A 20,992-nucleotide genomic window follows, 5' to 3' on the forward strand; every position below is an offset into this window, starting at 1 on the left:
AAAAATTTATATAAAAAGGCATTCAAGCGAAATGCTTTTTGTCATGTGACACGACTGAACTTTCAATGAAAGGCAACATTTTATTTTGCATGTCTCAATAAAATGACGTTTCTCGTAATTATTAATACTAAAGCTGCAGTTGTTAGCCTGAAAAATTTGATTTCGACATTAAAAAACAACAAAAATCAACCTTCAATTGCCAACATCAATCACGTCACAAAACAAAAAGACACTCACACATAAATAGTAAATGCTTGATACAAAATCCAATTAACAACCAACAGAATACTCCTAATCAATCTACATAACTTCATAACGCCAATACTAGCTTTGTATATAAAATTTCCTCTAAATTCATCTCACAGCTTCCGTATAGACTATAGACTTACTTGGACAATATTTGAACACATACATTATGCACGATCAACGAGATCTGTATAACATTAGAGTCATGTCTATCACCTTGGATAAATTCTAACAACAATGTTCAACATTTGCTTATACATACAGGGATAGTAAACAGTAGCCAAGGTGGGAGATACAAGTACGGAGAGCAAGATGAAATCGAAAGCTTAATTTTGTTAAAGACGTTGAAGATTTGTAAAATTATTTGGGCTCTCAGAAATTGCAATCATTTAGGGTGAGTTTTATATTGAATATCAACCTGTGATGTAAAATAGTATTATCAACAACGATAAAAAAAACATTTAAGAAATTATGCCAAGAACGTCAAACATTCCTACCAAACAAGAAGCTTATATCTAATACACTGGAGATTTCAGTATGAACATTAACTTGTAACAAGAAAATATGACCTTGAATGACGCCTGTATCTTTTTTTATCCCTTTCACACCTAGGTAGTTAGTTAGGTGTGAAAGGGATAAAAAAACATACAGGCGTCATTCAACGTCATATTTTCTTGTTACAATTTAATGTTCATACTGAAATCTCCAGTGTATTAGATATAAGCTTCTTGCTACCAAATTACGCCGCCACAGATAACCTTACAAACCTTCAATTGATATCAGCGCCATCTATGCAACTAGAAGAGTACTACGACAATTGTCTAACAGTGGGACGAGTAGAGCGGCCGGTAGAGGTCGCGGGTGTGGCGCGTGTGACGTCACACGGCGGCAGGAGAGGCTGATTGTCAGTGCCACTTCGACTTCTGCGCGAATATGTCCGCGCGGAGGTTCTGGGCGAAACATATTCCCAGAATCTTGGAAAAAAATCATTTATTATTAGAGACACGCAATTATTAATATTATATAAGTTTATATAATTTATAATTTTTTACGACTTTTTAGTTACGAGTAACTTGTTTATTATTTATAATTAGTACTAGAAACTTCTTAAAGAGGTCCTAATCAGTTAGACATTTCGGCTTTACTCTTAATCGGAGATCTATAGAAATTCTAAAAATATAGAGATTCTAGATGGCATACAAAAAAAATCACAAGGACCTACCTATTTCTATATTAAACCAACGTTATAACAAGATACAAGACATTATTTTGATATTTATTAACATTCTCTAAATAACAAATACTAAATACCTAATCTACAAGCAAATACTACAGAAACCTAATTTTTGGTGTGAAATAAAACTATCATGCTCAAAAATTGATGAAATAAAAACTGATAATTAAACTTACTTGTGCAAAAGCGGTACAAACAGCGGATGTTGCAACTATCAATAGATTGTGGTCAAACCATTCTTCGGCGGCTTCTAAACAGCCCTTGTCATATATTATCTTAGCTATGTCAAAACTCTATAACAAAAAAAAAGAAACTGTAAGCGAATGTGGAACAAAAATGCGCGATCTAGTGTAAACTCTGAAAAAGCTTATAGTGTACAATTTTGCGGTCATATACAGCAGCGAATACGAATTATGCGTAACAAAACATACATATAAAATACTCTTGGAAAGAAATACTTCAATAACATAAGACCTGTTTCTGAATTGAGAATTAATTTCATTACCTATGGTTTGATAAAGCTTATGTCACAAACAAGAAAATAAATAAGCAGAATTTACACACACCATACTTTGGTTTGTCAAGTCATCAATTCAGGAACCGGCCTAAGTCATAAAAGAAATATAATTATACCTATATAAAAGAAAAACACAAAATTTCCATCCAAAAGTATATATCTCGCATACAAAGCGTATCATTGAAACCTGTAAAGATAAAGGTCCGAGCACTGCGGCTGCGACTGGCGCGAAATGCCGTTGAAGCCAATCCTCGCCCGCGACCAGACAACCGCGCTCGTGTATCACGCGTTCAGTTAATTGCTATTTGAAGTTATTAGAAGTGGGATGTTAGTAATAATAAGATTTTACTTTTATACATGGTGTTTATTGCACTGTGAACCGACATGGTGATTAAATAATAGTATCGAGTTATCGACCAGTTATGAATTTATACACCCTTACATATTACATCCAACAAGATTGCTTTGCTTGATGCATTCAGTGCTGCTGAAAATCAGGATATTTCAAATAGATAGGAGAAATTCTGCTTGCTTTACATATATCAAATTACCAGGTGAAATCTTAGGCCTGTCGACTTAATTCATAAAAAAAAATTATGGTCACACTACTTATCAGTTTTTTGGGGTGAAAAACTTAATATAACCTATAAGCTAGACTTTCGTACAGCCACAAGTTTTTGTGGAATATACTCTGTATTCATATAGTACAACCACCGATGACGTCATCACTACCACACCACTGAACTTTCTACAAGACCACCACTTAATACTCACATAAGTAGACTTCCTGATGCCATAACCGCAATGCTTGTTAGGTATACCGATGGCATTTAAAATCACACTCACATAACTAAGCTTCGTGACGTCATAGCCGCACTGCTTGTTCCCTATAATATCTAACTTTCTACTTCATCATCCAATCATCATCATGAGGGTTCAGGCCATAAGCCACCATGCTGACCAAGTGCGAGTTGGATGTCACATGTCGTCGAACTTTCTTATTCTTCAACATGTCGGTTTCCTAACGATGTTTACCTCACCGTTTTGAGCACCCATATCATTTATACTCACATAAGTAGGCTTCCTGACGTCATAACCGCACTGCTTGTTGCGTATAATATCTTGCGGCTTGTTACGGCAACAACTAAAGGGCACACCACACGCCTCTCTCGAGCCTACGGCACCGCTCGAGCAGTTGAAATATGCGTTACGATCCCAATCCCGGGGCCCTTCTACACCGCAGCATTGTAGCTATGGAACATAAATCTTTAAATTAATTCAGTTATATTCAGAGGCGGCTCGTGACAAAATTTTATGGGTGTTCACTTGAAATAAAACACTGAAAATACATGGTGTAAAGCAGTACATTTATCAAAAAAATTACTTATAAAGGAAATACCTACATACGTCTTTCTTTTTGGTGTGCAAAAATATCTATAACTTAAAGCGACAAGACATTCGTAAATATCTGTTGTTGCTTTCATCACAACCACACAACCACGGTTTTTTTTACATATTGTTCAGATTTAAACACACGCGTATATGTTTTCGTTTTTGTCGTACATTTTTGCGTAAGATCAAGTTCAGGCCGTGGCGGTCCCTTAGCTTTACATTCAAGCCGAATTTGTAACGTTTTATCACACTTTTTAATGAACGCCACATTATAATTATTGTTCATTTTAACACTCACAAGTAATACTGATAAGTACAGGCTATTTCAACACGTATTTTATAATTTTAATTAGAAAATTGCATGAATCGCGCGCGTGCATTGAAGTTGACTCGAGAGTCGAGTGTTTGTTTATATTATAGACGTAGCAACTGGCAACGTCGCAATCGCTGTCCTGCCGGGCGGTAAAAACGAACCGGCAACGTTTGCGGGTGCGGCGCACCGAATTTTGCTACTTTTCCATAGAAAATCTTTTGTTTCACGCGCAGGGCTCTGGCAAAACCCTCTCTTTCACTCCTATTGGATTTCGTATTAGGAAATGTACTAAATCTTTTTTCATTGGAGCGCAATCGTGAGCGCACCGCTTCGCGCGTTACATAATACAGTAGGTATTATACAGGTGTATGGGATGATGGAATGATGGATATATTCATTGGTATTAACAGTAGTTTTAAAGATTACGATTGATTTTAAATAGTAATAATTAATGTTAATAATTAAATTAAGGAGTATGATTTTATTATAATTATTTATGGGAGTTCACTGCACCAGCGCTCCTTAGGGCGAGCCGCCTCTGGTTATATTATATTTAACTTATGTTCTCGTACATTGTATATGGGATTATACTGTTATTTGTTAAAGCTGTATTATTAATATTTATTAAAATAATTTATTAAAATGAAAGCAAGAATTAATAGATATTTTATTTATGGGATTCTTTAAATTTTATTTTATTTCGTCTAACATAATATATCTATATAAAATAAAACAAACCCAGTCTTCCTGAATCCAATCTATCAAGTTCTGTTGATCAGGATCTTCTCTATAGTGGGTGATGAACGTTTGGAAGCCTGTTGTAGCTTGCAATTTAATCTGCAAAACAATTAAATTTGGAAAAATTGTTAGTTTCTTATTTTACCTATGACCATATTATCTTAGAGCAGTATTATTTTTAGCGTGGAAAAATGACAGTGCTATATAGGCCATCTAGCGCCATCACTTTCCCATGCTAGAAAACCAAATTTCCTTAGACTCAAAATGGTTGTGCTGTATATTGTTGTAGACTGTAGTACATGGGTGCTAATGAGGCAGCTCATTAAGACGCTCGAGCGACGTTGCCGGCTATGTATTCAAGTTGTTTGTATCGAAAATACTAAATTGGCGACGTTGCCAAACCGTCGCCGCGAGTTAATTACCCTATGTTTTCATTTTCAATAGTAACTCCTTGTATATGTCGACAAGCGACGTCGTCATGGCGTCTTGATGAGGCTTAAGAGCTAATAATTTTAGCAATAGAAAAGTATTAGTCTTTTCATCAGATTTCTTGCTAATTATTACTACTATTCTACACAGTTACAGTACATTCTACTATTCAGTCAATATATATAAATATACACTGTGGAACATACCCAGTCTTTAAATACGAAAAATAGGATCCCAGCCGTCATTTCAGCTAGCAATAGCAACGCGAGGAATACTGCATACTGTAAAAGAAGAAACCTGCCTTACCAATTGAAATTCAAGTAGGTATTAATTTACTTCAACATTTTGAAATTGTGTGTGAAAATTGATTCACAAAAAACTACTTGACCAAATGGATGCATGCTACACATTAGGCCATATAACTATACTTACAGACAAAACAAATAATTATTAAATACAGTCTATTTATTACAATGATAAAAAGTGCAAAACATTTTAATAAAAGTGTGTTAACAACACATACCAATACCAATTACCATCCACGATTATGTAAAGAACAACAAGAAAAACATGTATGGCACTATTTATCATTAATTACTCGGTCAAAAGTTACAAACAAGTACTCACACAAGCTAACAGGCATGTATTCTCTCGCAACGCTCCAACACAACCAGTGAATCCAATAATGAATGTTATTGTACCTGTAAAGATGAAATTTTTGTTATAAAATCATCTTGTATGTATCACTTACCTCCTTATTTAAGATCTCAAGGTGTAACCATGAATAAATTACTCACAAGTTGGTCTTTATTAGGCAAAATCAGGTTTGACACCTTAGCACTATATTTTCATACACTTGTGAATCAAGGTTACAGAATGGTATTTAGATATAGTAGTGTAGATTTAATTTTTAATTAGTCTCTTAATTCTAAATCCTATCAATAAGAATTAAAATTCTGAGCTTTAGGGCCGGCGCCGACATGACGAAGCGCAGCGCAGCGCACTTTTCATTGTCAAACTATTATCGACATTGTCCTCAGTAAAATAAAGTTCAAAAAAGCGCAGCGCGCTACCTTTCGCGTGTGACGCTTCGATGCTCCCTAAAATAAATTGTTGTTATTTGATTTTGAATTTTATTTTAATGAAAACAATGTCGAAACTAGTTTGACAATGAAAAATGCGCTGCGCTGCGCTTCGCCATTGGTGAGCCAGGCCTTATAGTATAATTTTAAGTCGAAGCAAACAAAAATCTGACATAAATTTAGTTACCAAATCATTTTCAGTTACATTAATACATATACTGAATTTCACAATTGCAATTGAAACCGAGTGAAGAATTTTTATCATTATGTAGTTATTTCCCAATAAGACAATACAATTGTTTAAATGATGTCCTTGCTTCAATGTTTTGTTTCCACTAACAATTTTCCACAAAATTCAATGGCACACTATTGTGTGTGAATTGACCTCAAAACATTTGATCATTTAAGAAATGAGTCTGTTTAACTTGTTATTTAAAAAAACATGAACACATTACCACTAAATTAATATTCAAAAACTTTTATTTAACATTTCCTAACCTACATTGGATATCAAATATCAATACATATTAAGTTTTAATTGACTATTAATTAATTCAAGTAAAGATTTAAATAATTCATTCAATAATTTATATTGTATGTTACAAAATATTCTTATTGATCTTTAACTTTTGGATATCAATTATTTGTAACACTTCTATGAACAAGTCATCTTACGGACCCAGACTGCAAGATAATGATGAAAGAAAGACCCGCATAGTTCTTGTTCCTGTGGAATTTCCGGGATGAATAAGGCTATGTCTTATTCTGGGTCTTCAGCTACCTACATACCAAATTTAATTGTAATTGGTTCAGAAGTATTTGCGTGAAAGAGTAACAAACATCCATTCATCCTCACAAACTTTCGCATTTATAATGTTAGCTATTTAATGTTCTTACCAACACATATGAATATAAATGCTGGATCCAGTGCAATATTAGTAAGTCTTGAGAGATTATTAAATGTGTCTTTTTCTGTCCAAGCCCACACACCCACTGCTAATACAACCAATCCGACGAACTGAAATTTTATGAACATAAAATATAAAAATTATTATCACAATAAAAATTATGGTCACACTGATTTTCCATCTAAACTGTCATGGAAAGCTTCTAATTTTTTTATTGCTGTATAAACTGTATGCAAAAACATTTTTATCAGTCCTATGCAAATTGCTTATTTACAATTAATTGACTATGCAATCATTAACCAAGATAAATCTAAAAATCTTTAATTGTTGACCGAACGCATTTAAATTCAGCCTTGAAATAAGTACAATGAAATAGCATAAAATGTGAATGCAAGCGTGAAAGAAACCTTCTCTATTATTTTATAACTATTGTATTTTTACGTGTGTATCCAATACTCACCCAGAAAAGAACATTGACTCCAAATATAACATATTTAAGACAACAGCTGACTTCGGTCGTGTCACGTCGATATTTTCTAATGCCAGGCATTTTAGAAGATTCATTTACAACTTAACTACACAAAAACATAACACTAAGTGCCTATAACGACACTATGTACGACTACATTTGATTAAATCAATAATTGTGGTTTGATAAGTTTTTAACACGGAATAGTTTAAATTTTAAAATAAATAAAAACAAGTAGGCCAAAGACCTGAATAACACAAAGACCGATCGAATTGTTGACTGTTGTCTCGACTGACAGAAGTGACAGAAAAACAAATGTCAAGTGTCAACCCGAATGAACCTACAGACTATAAAATGAATATGTATGGACAACAGATAAAATAGTTGACGCTGATCATAAGCATGAAGCTGTGGCATGAAGCAAGTGTGATTGTGAAGCGTTTTTTTTGAATTTATAAACGTACTGGCAAATTTACAATTAATGTAATTGAAAAGGTTAATTTTATTAAATACAATAAATTACAGTAATTTGCGTTTCGTCTTATTTTCCTAAAGTAGGCGATATTGTGGTCGAGCGCGTATGGAAAAAAGATTTGCAAATGTCGTTTGGTCCTACACTTAGATTTTAGAGCATTAAACCAACTTAATGCTCTGGTAAAGGTCCTACACGTGAATTTGCCTCTATCACATCTTGTGTGTTTGCCATGTACAAAGTAACAATCATAGTAACAATAGTATAAGTGAACTTCTTAAGGAGTAACTAGGTACCGGAGTTATATAAATTATGAAGTGATATGAAAAAAGATATTCGTTACAGTCTGTGGTTACAGTATTACGTTTACTTAAAGAATATGGAATTAATTCTAAAGAATAGGACATATGCACACATAAGTATGGCATTTATTGTTCTTTTTGCACGCCTCATAAGCGAAGCGTTGAGGTGGGTACTACTGTCACTTCGCGCAAAACATCTGATTTTTCAAACTTAAAATGTCTTTATGTATCATACATTGCACTTGTAAGATTATACATACACACACATATTAAGAAAAAACACTATTTTTAACGTTCATGATATTTTTGATGTCATTTTTGTTATTTAAACTAGTTAAAAAACAGTTTAAAAAAGTTCTGTCTTGGACGTCCGTGTGTCTGTATGTGCGGATCCTTTTTCTTGTTAACACGATAGCGACCGAAATACTTTACTAATCGAGTCTTTTTTTTTCTCTTACGCTTGAGTATGCTCAGGAATAGAACCCTTTCATTTTTCAGGGTCTGATTCGATGTGGTTTAATTGTTATTAAATAAACAAAAATAATAATTAAGTAATAAATATTTATTAAAAAAAAATTATGAGGCGTGCACTTTTGGATTTTCCAAATTATTTCAAATTTATTTTCGGTTGTAAGTGGTGAGGCACATAAGCACCGTGAGCCACAGCGGCCACATCTGACCCCACCAGTGTATTTGATGATTCGACCACGATAGAGGATTTTATAATAAAATACATTTGCAATTAAAATAAAAATAAAATATATTTTAATAAATATTTTATTTTCTAATTTTTACACGTTTTGCCATCTGAAGAATGTCGACGAATCCAATCAATATAATTGCTGATTTTTGTGTACACACCTGAAATAATAGTTTTATTTTATGATAAGTCGTTATACATAATATAATATTATTTCTATGGTGTACTTAATATTTTCTATCTTAAAAAGTTACCAACCGGGATACCGTGAATCCGCACAACCTATTCCCCAAGACACGACTCCTGTAATCAAATCAAAGTTTTAAAATATTATTTATGAACCCCTTTGTTTTTATTTTATTCTATAGAATATATAGTCTATCGTAATTTATGATAATATGATACGTACCAGCTTGTACATAATGTCCGTCTGGTTCAAAAACTAGTAACGGACCACCGCTGTCACCCTGCAATACATTAAAATTAAAAAAAAATCCGAATATTTCAAATTGTTAGCTAATTATTATCAATTCCTGACCTAACCTAACCTTTAATTTTAAAGGGAAGACATTACAATTTAGGTACCTTTAATGTATGGTTTTTACTTTTTTATATTTAGGTAGGTATATTTTCCACATATTTTTAAAGAGTTAAACTATAAATAAAAATGATTGGTTTGATCTCATTAATTCCAGTTAAATTGATAATTTATCACCATAATAGGTAATAGTTCATTAATAGTCCACGTAGGTACCTGGCATCCATCCTTTCCCTTAGAGAAAGCGCACATCATAGTAGGCTTGAGGTGCTGTGACAACTTCGACTTCATACATTCTTCATCGGTTAATATTCTCAGACTCGCTTTTAGTAACACTTTTGATGAAGTTTTCTCGACTCCAACCCGTCCCCAACCAACTATGGTTCCCACTCTATTTGAGAAGTCTTGTCCTGAAATATTCTGAGTGTTTAATATTTAGGTATTCCAATATTCAAATAGACAGGATGTAATCGTTAAGTGCCCACTTACTACTTAGTTATTATTGTCATTTTACGCATTAGTTACAGGGCTTTCGTTATCAGTTTAAAGTTTTTTTTATATCTGCAATAGTTACGGAATAATCGGCTGTGCACACTTAACGATTACACCCTGTTTTGTCAATAGGCACAAAAAAATTTATTCAGTTTTACTTTCTTAGCTTTCCCCTCTACACTACGAGACTCAAGTCAGGATGGACAATGTATGTTTTTGAGAAGCTATTTTAAATTGAAACAAGCTACTTTACTACACAGCTCTAGCACCAAAAAATATTTTTTTTGCTACAACTTCAGCAATTTTTTATCATGAGATTGTTTGGCGTACAGTCAGAACAGTTACATTAGTTACTGACTAAAATATACCTGGCTTTGGCAGACAAATTGGCACTATTGTATCACTAAATTGAACAGGTGCGTGGAGTGTAGCTACCGCTATATCATTTTCATCTCGTACAGCAGTTGATGTGAACCTTTCGTGAATTTTAACAGCGGATATATTCCTTTTTTCCACATTCTTCATGTCATCTAAGTTATCCAGGCCAATTAGAACCAGCATTTCGCTTATATTGTCCCTGAAATATTAGGTAGTTAAGATTGGACACTATATAAGTATGTAGAATATCAGACCAGTTAAACCTTTTTTCTTCTGTTGATGAATATGTGCATAATGCGTAACTAGATCCCCAACATCAATAAGATAAACTAAACAAAAATTATGGTATCCATAGGTATTCGATGGACGCTATAGGTACCTACACATGGACGCATACCCATACTAATGTACCTATAGAGAGATTTGAATAGTTTAGATTTTTTGTGACTTCATGACACCATTTAGATAATTATATATTTAAGGACCAGAATTGAAAAAGCATTTCGTGTTCTGTAACTGTTTTTGTAGGTCCTTAAATCTAGGCCCACCAATTTCTTGATAATTATTTCTAATAATAGGCATAAGTTCCAAAATATAACTTTTTAACTAGGTAGGTAGGTACCTATTAAGTTATACTTGTGGATTTTTTCCTAAATACGTATGTAAATTGTACCTACACATATGCCAAAGGTAAATTGCTTAATATACCGACCCATAAAATACGTAGGTGTGTTCACTAAACGTCTTATCGTGGAAATTTTTAGAACATTGTCGACATTGTTACAATTTATTTTTATTAGGTAAGCGTACAACGTATTTAATATTGCTATGTATTATTTAAATTGTTGAACTGATTGATGCTCTACCTACAGACTACGACCTGGCACAAAATTAAAAACATATTTTATTCTCTTTGTAAAAATTAAGTTGCTTATGGTTTCTCACCACTTGAAACAGTGTCCTGCACTAAGCACATGTTTGTCTGTGATCATGGCCCCTCCACAGTGCATGCGGTTGTTCTTCAAAATGGCCACAGTCCATGGATAAGAGTGAGGTTCCGCCCTTCTCCCGCCGACTATCCTCATCGACACTATGGTGTCAGCTGGCCTACCACAATCTAATAAACTATTCATTAACATTCATACGCATTTGTATCTTAATCTACCTATGTAAGTAAAGACGCGAAATTTTCCATGCATGTATTCCTAGATTTATTGATAGTATAATCGATTAGTGAAACTCAAAATCTCGATCTGCCCCTTATTTGAACCAAAGGAACAATAGAAAAATTTCGGACTTGATAGTCTTTTCTATGGACGGGGACCAATTTATTCATCGCTTTATACTCGCTACTATACATATGCATAGATACGTAAATGAAAAGCAGAACAAAAGCCTTTTGTAATTGAAATAGGTACTGTAAAGTTTCAATGAATAGAACAGTTCACAGTTCATGTCCAAAAACAATGTTTCATATAGCTAAGTAAGTGGATCATCGAAGAAAAACAATTCTGTCCGTTCAAAAATTGATTCGGAACTTGCATTTAAAATACATTTTGTCGTAGACATTGTAAAAATTAATGACTAATTAAAACTATCCAATGGCCACTTACGACAATCGAGTCCAGTTATATGCGCCACCTAAACATAAAAACCGTTGTACTTAGAGACTTTAAACATTTAAATTTTAACCTAGGCGCTCCTTAACATACCTTAATCACGACAAAGAATAACATAAAACACAGCATTGTCCCGTTTACAACACGACTAGTTACGACTTTTTTTAGTTTCTGACACAGGACTGTTTTCTAGCACTGACACTTGCTTATTTGTGCTCCAAACGCTTCAACCAAAGAAATTATTCACGCGATAATGTCCTTGTAAATTTAATACGCTGGACGCTGTAAAATTTATTACAGCCTATCGCATCTTTGTAATCATAAGCACATACCTACATCTCTAAGCCTACATCTATAATTAACAACACAATATGTCTGAAATGATCAAAATAAAACAGCAAAATTATTTTATCATTTATTATAGTTACATAAATAAAATGTGAAAATCGATTATGTTTTTTACAAATACAACATCTGTAGGAATTTTCTTATCGTCTCATTTCACGCTATGAGCAAGCATAACAGAGATTTATTCTTACACATAATTACTAGCATATACAAATATTATGCGTTTTATATCAAAACTAAATTAAGCTTAAAATGACAAATGATATTAACATTAAAATTTAATTGAAGGAAACCTCCTAAAAAATAAATGTGCTTCATTTATGAAAAGCCTTAATCAGAAAAAAAAGGGAAATGGGGATCATAAATCAAGACAACGACATTAATTTTCATACGTATTAAAACCTACCTACCCTAATACATATATTAGGGTATTAGTAATGTAACAAGCGTTACCAGATAAGTAGGTAATTACTAGATTAATTTATGAACAAAGGCTAAATTTTACACGTGTAAATTTGATTCAATTTACGACCCACCATTTAATACAAAAACAGGACATAATATGAAACGTGTCCATAGTTAGTTAGGTATCTGTTGATCAATTTATTTTTATTATAATATAGGTATTAGGATTTCGTTTTATTATATACAATACATTCCGTCCTTAGTCTCTTGTTTAATCCATGAAACATATTTTGAGACGATGGTATATACTCCTGAAAAATAAGTAGTAGTATTACTTAATAAAATATATAGGTACAAAGTATAAAATCTGTAAAATATCTTAGTCATACCTGGATAATCTGGTTTCGCACAATCTATTCCCCAAGACACGATACCTTTAAATATCAATAATGATTAAAATTTATTTTTAACTTTCAAATCGCAATATTTCCTTATTGATGGTTATATTGATTTCTTACCAACGTGATACCATTTTTTGTTATGGGTTTTACTATGCGTTGAAAAAAGCGGACCACCACTATCACCCTGAAAAAGTATGACATAAAACATACTTAATTTTTTCATAGATAAAATATCAGTAACTAGCATAGTATCTTGTAGCAATAGTAAACATGAGATGAAGAGAATGAAGATATGTAACGAAGACATCACATATAAGTGAAGTCCCATGTCCCATCCATTATACATCTGTTTCACTGATCGATTTTCTTTAGGGACAAGCAGGTGTTCCGCCTTCTGTGTTCTGCCAGACCGAGACATTTTTTTCTTCGTCTCCACCGGGAATCGAACCCGGGACCTCACGGCTCTACGCTCATGCGTCAACCACTATACCAAGGAGGCAGTCATTACATATCATTAGGTATAATTATCGATGAATGATAAGACGAACGCTTAAAAAGCGAATCTGAATCCAGCTTACTTGACATGCATCCTTTCCTAAACTATAAGCACACATCATAGTATCCTTTACAAGATTATCTTTATATATAGCGGATTTGCTGCACTTTTCACCATCAACCAATTTGACTTTGGTTTCTAACAAATATCGTGATGACGTCAGTGCTCCTTGTCTGGTTTTCCCCCAACCCGCTACAGTAAGGGGCATATTTTTGAAGTCTAGGTCTAAAAATACAAGGCCTTGTTGGTATACTTTGATTATATAAGCAATAAGCATATAATACAAGGTAATTTTAATACAATTAGGACGCTATCTTAAATCTATAACATGTTAAGGTACCTTCAGAAGGCAAACAAATCGGTCGGACTTTTTCTGAAAACTTCAACTTTTTCTCCAGTGTAAGGACAGCTATATCATTTATGTCCCGAACAGCATTAGAGGTGAAGACAGGATGTTTAACTCCATTCTTTAGTCTAAGTGTACTAAAAGAGGATCCTAGGCGATCATGCATGCCAATGTTCACTGTTAAATCGTGGAAGTTGACACTGAAAATAAAATTAATAACCAGATAAACAAACGTATTCTTAGTCAGGATACATAGTCATTTTTCCAGATTTAAATCCACGATAATTATTCTATCTACTGAAAAATAACTCTATGTGTATAGAAATTCTATCTTTCATTATTTCTGCATATCGAAGTGTAATGTTACTGCATATTTAAGTGAATAGACATTTATTAGGTCAGCATGCTCTATCCAAGACCACGCTTGTCGTTTTCCATCAGGCGAAGCGATATCTATCTTGCATTAAAAAAAATCGAACAGAGAAGACGATTGGTCCGAAATGTCTACAGTTGTTTGCAGCCTTTACGAGGATTACTTTCCTTGTGTCCTTACCCAAATGTAATACAATGTCCAGCAGTCAAGATATGTTGATCAGTGATAATAGCTCCTCCACAATGCAGTTTTGGCCCTAACATGAGAGATACCAGCCAAGGATATTGATGGGGTTGTACAGTGGAGCCACCAACGATCCGGCGGTTTTTTCCTGCTATTCCACATTCTACAATGGCAATAAATTAGAACTATTTGTATTGTTGTATCTATAAGCTTTAAACAATTTTCTATATAGAACTCCTTGGCCTTAGTAGAACAAGACTTTTGTCAGTATTATAAGACATGGCCAATAACGTATTTCAGAGTTCTCCTACGTTTCAAACAACTTAAAGACTCGAATATTAAATCTTACCACACGAACGGTTTACTTTGGAAGCGCATATCTGAAAAAAAAACCGAAAATATTATTTTTAAGTAATTAAAGTCTATTATCAAATTATTAGTAAAAAGTATAAATCAAATGACCAGAATAAATTGACTTACATTTCCTACTGTAAGGTAAATAAAAATTAATAAATACTTCATTTTATACATGTACATAAATTTTCCTTGTGAATAGAAAGAAACCACGTCATATCTATTACCATCAACTGAAAGTTTGCGTAATAAAATGGCTAGTAAGAAAACTTAATTAAAATAGTTATTAAAAATCACTCGTGCGTCATTTAAATAACTTAGTACCAAAGTTAAATACCAAAAAAATAAGTCTATGTTAAAAAGAGCTTCTATCTAAAAATAATCCTAAAATAAAGAAACCTTGAATCTATTTGTTTCAATTATTCATTGGTCCAAAACATCATCTAGTATCGCTTAGATTACAATAGCACAATTAACATACAAAGGGGATCAACGTGATTTTATTTTAAGTTCAATTTTCACAATACTAATTCGTATGTTGTAGTCTATTGTAAAGAAAATATTTATTAAAGACTAGCTTTCCGCCCGCGGCTTCGCCCACGTTTTCAGAGAAAAACCCGTTCCCGTAGGATTTCCGGGATAAAACCTATCCTATGTCCTTTCTCGGGTATCAAAATATATCTATACCAAATTTCATACAAATTGGTTCAGTAGTTCAGGCGTGATTGAGTAACAGACAGACAGACAGAGTTACTTTCGCATTTATAATATTAGTAAGGATTTACTGAAAATTAAAATTCATAAACATGTCACACATATCTTTATTCTGTGAATTTTAACTATATGTGTGATCTACTTTCGACAACCTCTTTTTTATATTTTAAGTTTCCTTAGGGATTGCTTGGAGAATGGACGGCTATTTTTAATTGCATTGTCTCCTATGCAGTACAACCTACCTAAATTGTTTCAAATTATGAATTCATCCCATTAAAAAATTGTCACCGAAAACCTTACAGTTAATCTTTGTTGGCCAAAATGATTCGACTCTACCTCTAGTAGTAGGTAGTCAGTCTGTAGACCACAGTAACGTAGGGAATTGGACGTTTTGTAATTTGTCAGAATCCTTTAATTCACTGTAACAACCCTTGAAAATATTATTTATTAGAGAATCGCCTTAAAGTATTGTATACCAGTGTGTGATTAGGAATCAATTAAGTGTTACTGAAATGGCGGGCTTAAGTGAAAACAAATGTGATTATGAAAAAATTAATAGTAATCTTAAAAACAAACATTTAACAAGTAAAGACATAGGAACAGACTATAATTACAAACATGAAATCGTGTGGCAAAATATTGTATTTTTCTCATTGTTACATCTATTGGGCTTTTGGGGAGTTTACATATTTTTCACTGGAGGAATTTCCCTAAAAACATACGTATGGTGTAAGTACTATATTTATTAATGTTCATAATTAATGGTCACCATTTTTAAATGTTTTACGGTGTTATAAAAAACGTATTCTTGTTTAATGAGTTTCAAATAAAGTTGTTGTATGGTTTATTATGAACCCATCTTTTATTGTATGGATTATTATGAGCCTATTTAGAAGTACTTTATACAGTGCTAAACTACGAACTGTTCTTAAAAATAATTTCGTAATATAATTAAACTTGCTCTTTTCAGTCGTTACCGTTATGACATTGCTTGGCTTCGGCATAACAGCGGGAGCTCATAGACTATTCACTCACAAATGTTACAAAGCGAAGACACCTCTAAAAGCATTACTCATAGTATTGCAGACCGCATCAGGACAAGTAAGTTTATTTATTTTACGTATAACTTTCATATTTATGTGAAGTAGAGCACATGACATCGACAGTCTTATAACAGTAATCCTGAAATCTTGATGCTTTATCTGATCTTACCACATCCAAAAATGTTTTCAGTTTATAGCAATTATTGTTATTAATATTATGAATAATGCTGTCCAAATTTTTTAATTTTGAAATTGTGTAGGCTTTACTAATAGTTTCGAACTCTCACTGTCAATCTATCCATTCATAAAATACTTGTTTATTTGCACTATTATTAATATTTCGTGTCTTAATTGCTCTGCTCTTGTAAAGTAAACTATTTCTTCTAGAATACCCTCTACACGTGGATCCGTGATCATCGTCTCCATCACCGGTACTCAGACACGGATGGTGACCCACACAATTCTAAAAGAGGCTTCTTCTTCTCTCATATTGGTTGGTTATTGACCAAGAAACATCCGTACATAAAAGAACTGGGCAAAAGGATCGATATGAGTGACATAGAAGCTGATAAACTCATTACGTTTCAAAGAAAGTAAGTGTAGTAGAAATAATTTATTTTAAAAAACTATGACGTATCGTAATATGCATGAAATTTAGAAAAGATATTTAGTTTAACGTACGTAACGTAACGTAACGTAGATATTTAGTTTACTCTTTCACGAAAAATCAGAGCAGAGCAAATTTTAAACATGGATTGATTGAAACCCGTGTACCAAAGTGAAGAAGAGGATTAAAGATCGTAAGGAAAAGCGTTATAAATAAAAATATATTTTTCGTCTTTATTGTCATAAGTTTATGATGATTAATTAGTGTTATTATATCATCAGTAGTACCTATTGTAAATTATAATATCACTGAACCTAATTAGAATAAATAAATAAAACGAATTATCAATGCAAATTGCAAAGTTACTGATTAATTTAAAAATGATTTATAGTATAGTTAAAGGAATGTTATAATGTAGATGATATCTATGCAATTTGTCTCTCAGTAGACAAGAACAATGTAAACCTTTTTAGGAAACCCACCAAATAGCATTTAGCCACCAAATTAGGCTTTATATTCCTAATTAGCCTCACAACACAGGGTATCCTAGTGTGGGGTTCAATGCAGCATATGTAACTATATTATGTAACATTTTTTGAAACTAATAAAGAAATTTTTCATTTTTCATTTTCAATTATTATTAAACTTGCTCGGTTCAAAAACATTTCTGATTAGCAATTCCGAATATAGTAATGTTTTTACCGGATTAGAAAGTAATAAATAAAAGTTATTTCCATATTGATTACAAAGTTTATTAGGTCAGTTAACATGGTAAAAAAACAACACAATAGCATTTAATGGTTATGATAATAACTAATAAGCCCACCTTAATGCATATGGCAACGTTATTGGCCGCTCAAGTCAAAGACGGAGCATCTAAATCTAAACCAATGTTAAAATTTTGAATCTTTGGTTCGATATCTCAATAATGATAACGAAATAAACATTGCCCAAAGTGTAGAGCATAATTTAAAGCAATAAAAAGTATGGTAAGAAATACTTTGTATCCTGACTTAGAAGCTTTTGTGATTACAACTGGCTTAACCCTTTTAGCAGAAAACGCAAATAGATCGAAGAAAAGCAAAGAGAAAAATCTAAGTCAACAATTTGAACATAAACCTTTATTTTAAACTTTGTTGTCCCATCATAGTGTCGTAATGTTTTATATATACCTATACCTACTAATTGTTATGTTAATTGACCAATCTAAATGAATAACTTAATCATTGATTTCATTGAATCTTTTGTTTTTACATTTGATTTCTTTTAATGTTTTTATTTGTTACAGGTATTATTTCTACATATTCGCCGTCAGCTCCGTGCTAATACCAGTGGGAGTACCATACTATTTCTTCGGGGAACCTTTCCTAACTTCGCTGCTTGTATGCTTTTTCGCGCGTTATGTGGTTCAACTAAATGGCACTTGGCTTGTCAACAGTGCTGCTCATCTATATGGCACGAGGCCGTATGACAAGTATGTAAAATATTTTACGCTTAATTAACCTGTCTTTGTGTTCACAATGTTTGGCTAACAATGTAGAGAGCGCGACTCGATTATCTAAAGAATGTCGTAAGTATTGCAAAGTGATGACGTCAAGGATGCGTTTTAACCCATTGACCACCGAGCGGCCCGATCGGGCCGAGACACAATAGATTTTCTATTGTGTCTGTGATCCGAGGACTGACGGATTAAATAATAAATACGGTATTAATACGGTACTAATAAGGTATTAATAATTTTGTTCTTTTTTATATAAGAAGATGTTAAAAGAGATTACGTAATAAGTTTAGTTCAGGTTCCCAAAAACGTGTCATTTTTCAATCATACAGCATCACTATTTATCAATGTTTTTGTGTCCACCTCCGTCCTTATTTATTGTAACTGGCCGCAATATTATAACAATTAAAAATGTTTTCTTGAGTCCAATCTGCCTACCTACTGATTACAACAATGTATTTTTTTTATTAAAACTACTTCTCTATTTGCAGAAAACTTCAACCAGTTGAGTCATGGTTCGTGTCTTTATTCTCGTACGGTGAAGGTTGGCACAACTACCACCACGCCTTCCCTTGGGATTATAAAGCGGCTGAATTGCCTTACTTTATAAACCCATCTACTGCGTTCATAGATTTCTTTGCTAAACTGGGCTTAGCTTACGATCTGAAGACAGCATCAGAAGAAATGGTAAGTAAGACCAATTAAGACACAAAAAAACAATTCTTTTTACTGTCGTGCAGTGCAGCAAAAAGATGCTTTGTTTCTTTACTTTTACATCTTTTGTATTAATCAAATGTTATCTGTCTTAACACGTATGTATGAAAAACACAATATCTATAATTTCTTAATTATGATACAGGTTGTCAACCGTATCAAGGGCACAGGCGATGGTACCCACTTCGACCTCGGCAACGATGAATCCAAGTCCGCAGTGACAGCCACCGGTATAGTCCACCCTCTGAACATTACATATAACGTTACATATCCTCCTCCTAACACTGAACTTGATGACGAAGGACTACCTCTTTGCGAGTCGGAAGTTCTAGAACGAACATCGTTCAAGAAAAGATCCGCTAAGGCCTAAACTGAACAGCTGTTTTTAAGTTACTACGGTTTTAATTGAACAATGCTTATATTATTGTGTATGATTCTATCCGACAATTAGATAATGAATCTATAGTATATTCAAAATGTATGTAATAATTGAAATAGGCATAAGTCTCTGTGATATTATAGCTTGTAATATGTTGTTGTAGAATAAAACTTCACTAACGCAAATATTCATTTTACTACAGTTTTTGTAAATATCATGCTAATGTACTCTATATTACCATTTCTCTAATCAATTATATCCATTATAACTAGAACAATATGTCAAGGAGTTAAATAAAACATTAAATCAATATAATACCCGTTTTATTTTAAACAATTAACCCTTCTAATACAATTTACACACACATACAATCTCCTTGTGTATTTTGATATATAAACGACATGTGATCGTTAATTTTTGTATAAATTGATGGTTCTGAGCTATTAGACGCTGACGACAGCACCCCATTCAGTCGGAATGGTCTTAAGTGTGGAAGACCAGGCCGGCGCGTCATCACTGGGGCACCTACATCTTCCTAAAAGCAAAAGTGGTCTAAGAAGAATAGTTTAGATGTAAATATATATATAAGTAGTACCTAAATATATCTTCTGATCCATCCAGATCAGTAGCATTTAATTTTTATAAGAATATTGAAGTGTCAATAATGTAAGAACTTCATTTCTTCTCTTTACTTACGATAGACTACTTAGATAACGTGGTACCTATATTAATAAAGGTCCAGTTGGTTCTACGCAGCCTTTATCCAAAGTAAAGTTAGCTTGATATGAACAAGTCGATCCTTCTAATAACGAAAATATGGTTGGGCGGGCGATACATCGGGATCTATTGTACTAATACTAATACTAATAAATAGTACTAATACTATTTGTATTGTTGTATCTATAAGCTTCAATCAATTTTCTATATAGAACTCCTTGGCCTTAGTAGAACAAGACTTTTGTCAGTATTATGAGACATGGCCAATTACGTATTTCAAAGTTCTCCTACGTTTCAAACAACTTAAAGACTCGAATATTTAAGTACAATTAAATAATTAGCTAACTACGTAGGTACGTATTATGTTTGTAGTATTAAAGTTATTGTTAGCATTTGTTAATTCATCTTGGTATAGTATCAGAAAAATTAAATCTTACCACACGAACGGTTTACTTTGGAAGCGCATATCTGAAAAAAAAAACCGAAAATATATTTTCTAAGAATTTTTCTAGAATTAAAATCTAT

General features: G+C 33.0%; 3 protein-coding genes across 5 annotated transcripts; 1 reads left to right on the plus strand and 2 right to left on the minus strand.

The window, feature by feature from the left end:
• Positions 1 to 938: 938 nt before the first annotated feature.
• On the minus strand, positions 939 to 7,603 carry Tsp26A (Tetraspanin 26A). Of its 2 annotated transcripts, XM_089695505.1 has the most exons (9): positions 7,320 to 7,603; positions 6,849 to 6,969; positions 5,497 to 5,570; positions 5,076 to 5,150; positions 4,441 to 4,539; positions 3,069 to 3,248; positions 2,185 to 2,298; positions 1,657 to 1,773; positions 939 to 1,220 (listed from the first exon to the last, which is right to left on the minus strand). In XM_089695505.1, exons 1-9 carry the CDS (start codon positions 7,407 to 7,409, stop codon positions 1,152 to 1,154), a joined length of 939 nt encoding a protein of 312 aa, XP_089551631.1. In that variant the 5' UTR covers positions 7,410 to 7,603; the 3' UTR covers positions 939 to 1,151. The 2 variants fall into 2 exon arrangements, with proteins under 2 accessions (XP_089551631.1, XP_089551630.1); XM_089695504.1 differs by lacking the exon at positions 2,185 to 2,298 and having other exon boundaries at positions 954 to 1,220.
• A 1,265-nt stretch (positions 7,604 to 8,868) lies between these two features.
• On the minus strand, positions 8,869 to 14,598 carry LOC149488367 (clotting factor G beta subunit-like). 2 transcript variants are annotated; one of them, XM_089695221.1, is made up of 10 exons: positions 14,439 to 14,598; positions 13,880 to 14,085; positions 13,562 to 13,764; positions 13,101 to 13,167; positions 11,156 to 11,327; positions 10,201 to 10,409; positions 9,557 to 9,750; positions 9,212 to 9,269; positions 9,061 to 9,105; positions 8,869 to 8,963 (listed from the first exon to the last, which is right to left on the minus strand). In XM_089695221.1, exons 1-10 carry the CDS (start codon positions 14,519 to 14,521, stop codon positions 8,887 to 8,889), a joined length of 1,314 nt encoding a protein of 437 aa, XP_089551347.1. In that variant the 5' UTR covers positions 14,522 to 14,598; the 3' UTR covers positions 8,869 to 8,886. The 2 variants fall into 2 exon arrangements, with proteins under 2 accessions (XP_089551347.1, XP_089551346.1); XM_089695220.1 differs by lacking the exons at positions 13,101 to 13,167; positions 13,562 to 13,764; positions 13,880 to 14,085; positions 14,439 to 14,598 and adding exons at positions 11,824 to 11,851; positions 11,923 to 12,094.
• A 1,301-nt stretch (positions 14,599 to 15,899) lies between these two features.
• On the plus strand, positions 15,900 to 20,201 carry LOC149488368 ((11Z)-hexadec-11-enoyl-CoA conjugase-like). Its single transcript, XM_089695506.1, has 6 exons — positions 15,900 to 16,238; positions 16,480 to 16,610; positions 16,940 to 17,145; positions 18,448 to 18,633; positions 19,149 to 19,344; positions 19,517 to 20,201. Exons 1-6 carry the CDS (start codon positions 16,022 to 16,024, stop codon positions 19,739 to 19,741), a joined length of 1,161 nt encoding a protein of 386 aa, XP_089551632.1. The 5' UTR covers positions 15,900 to 16,021; the 3' UTR covers positions 19,742 to 20,201.
• Positions 20,202 to 20,992: the final 791 nt, after the last annotated feature.

The sequence above is a fragment of the Colias philodice genome, chromosome 5 (assembly GCF_061535455.1).
Source record: "Colias philodice isolate Cphi_HAF_F1 chromosome 5, ilColPhil1 Martin Lab GWU primary, whole genome shotgun sequence".
NCBI classification, from domain to species: Eukaryota; Metazoa; Arthropoda; class Insecta; order Lepidoptera; family Pieridae; genus Colias; species Colias philodice.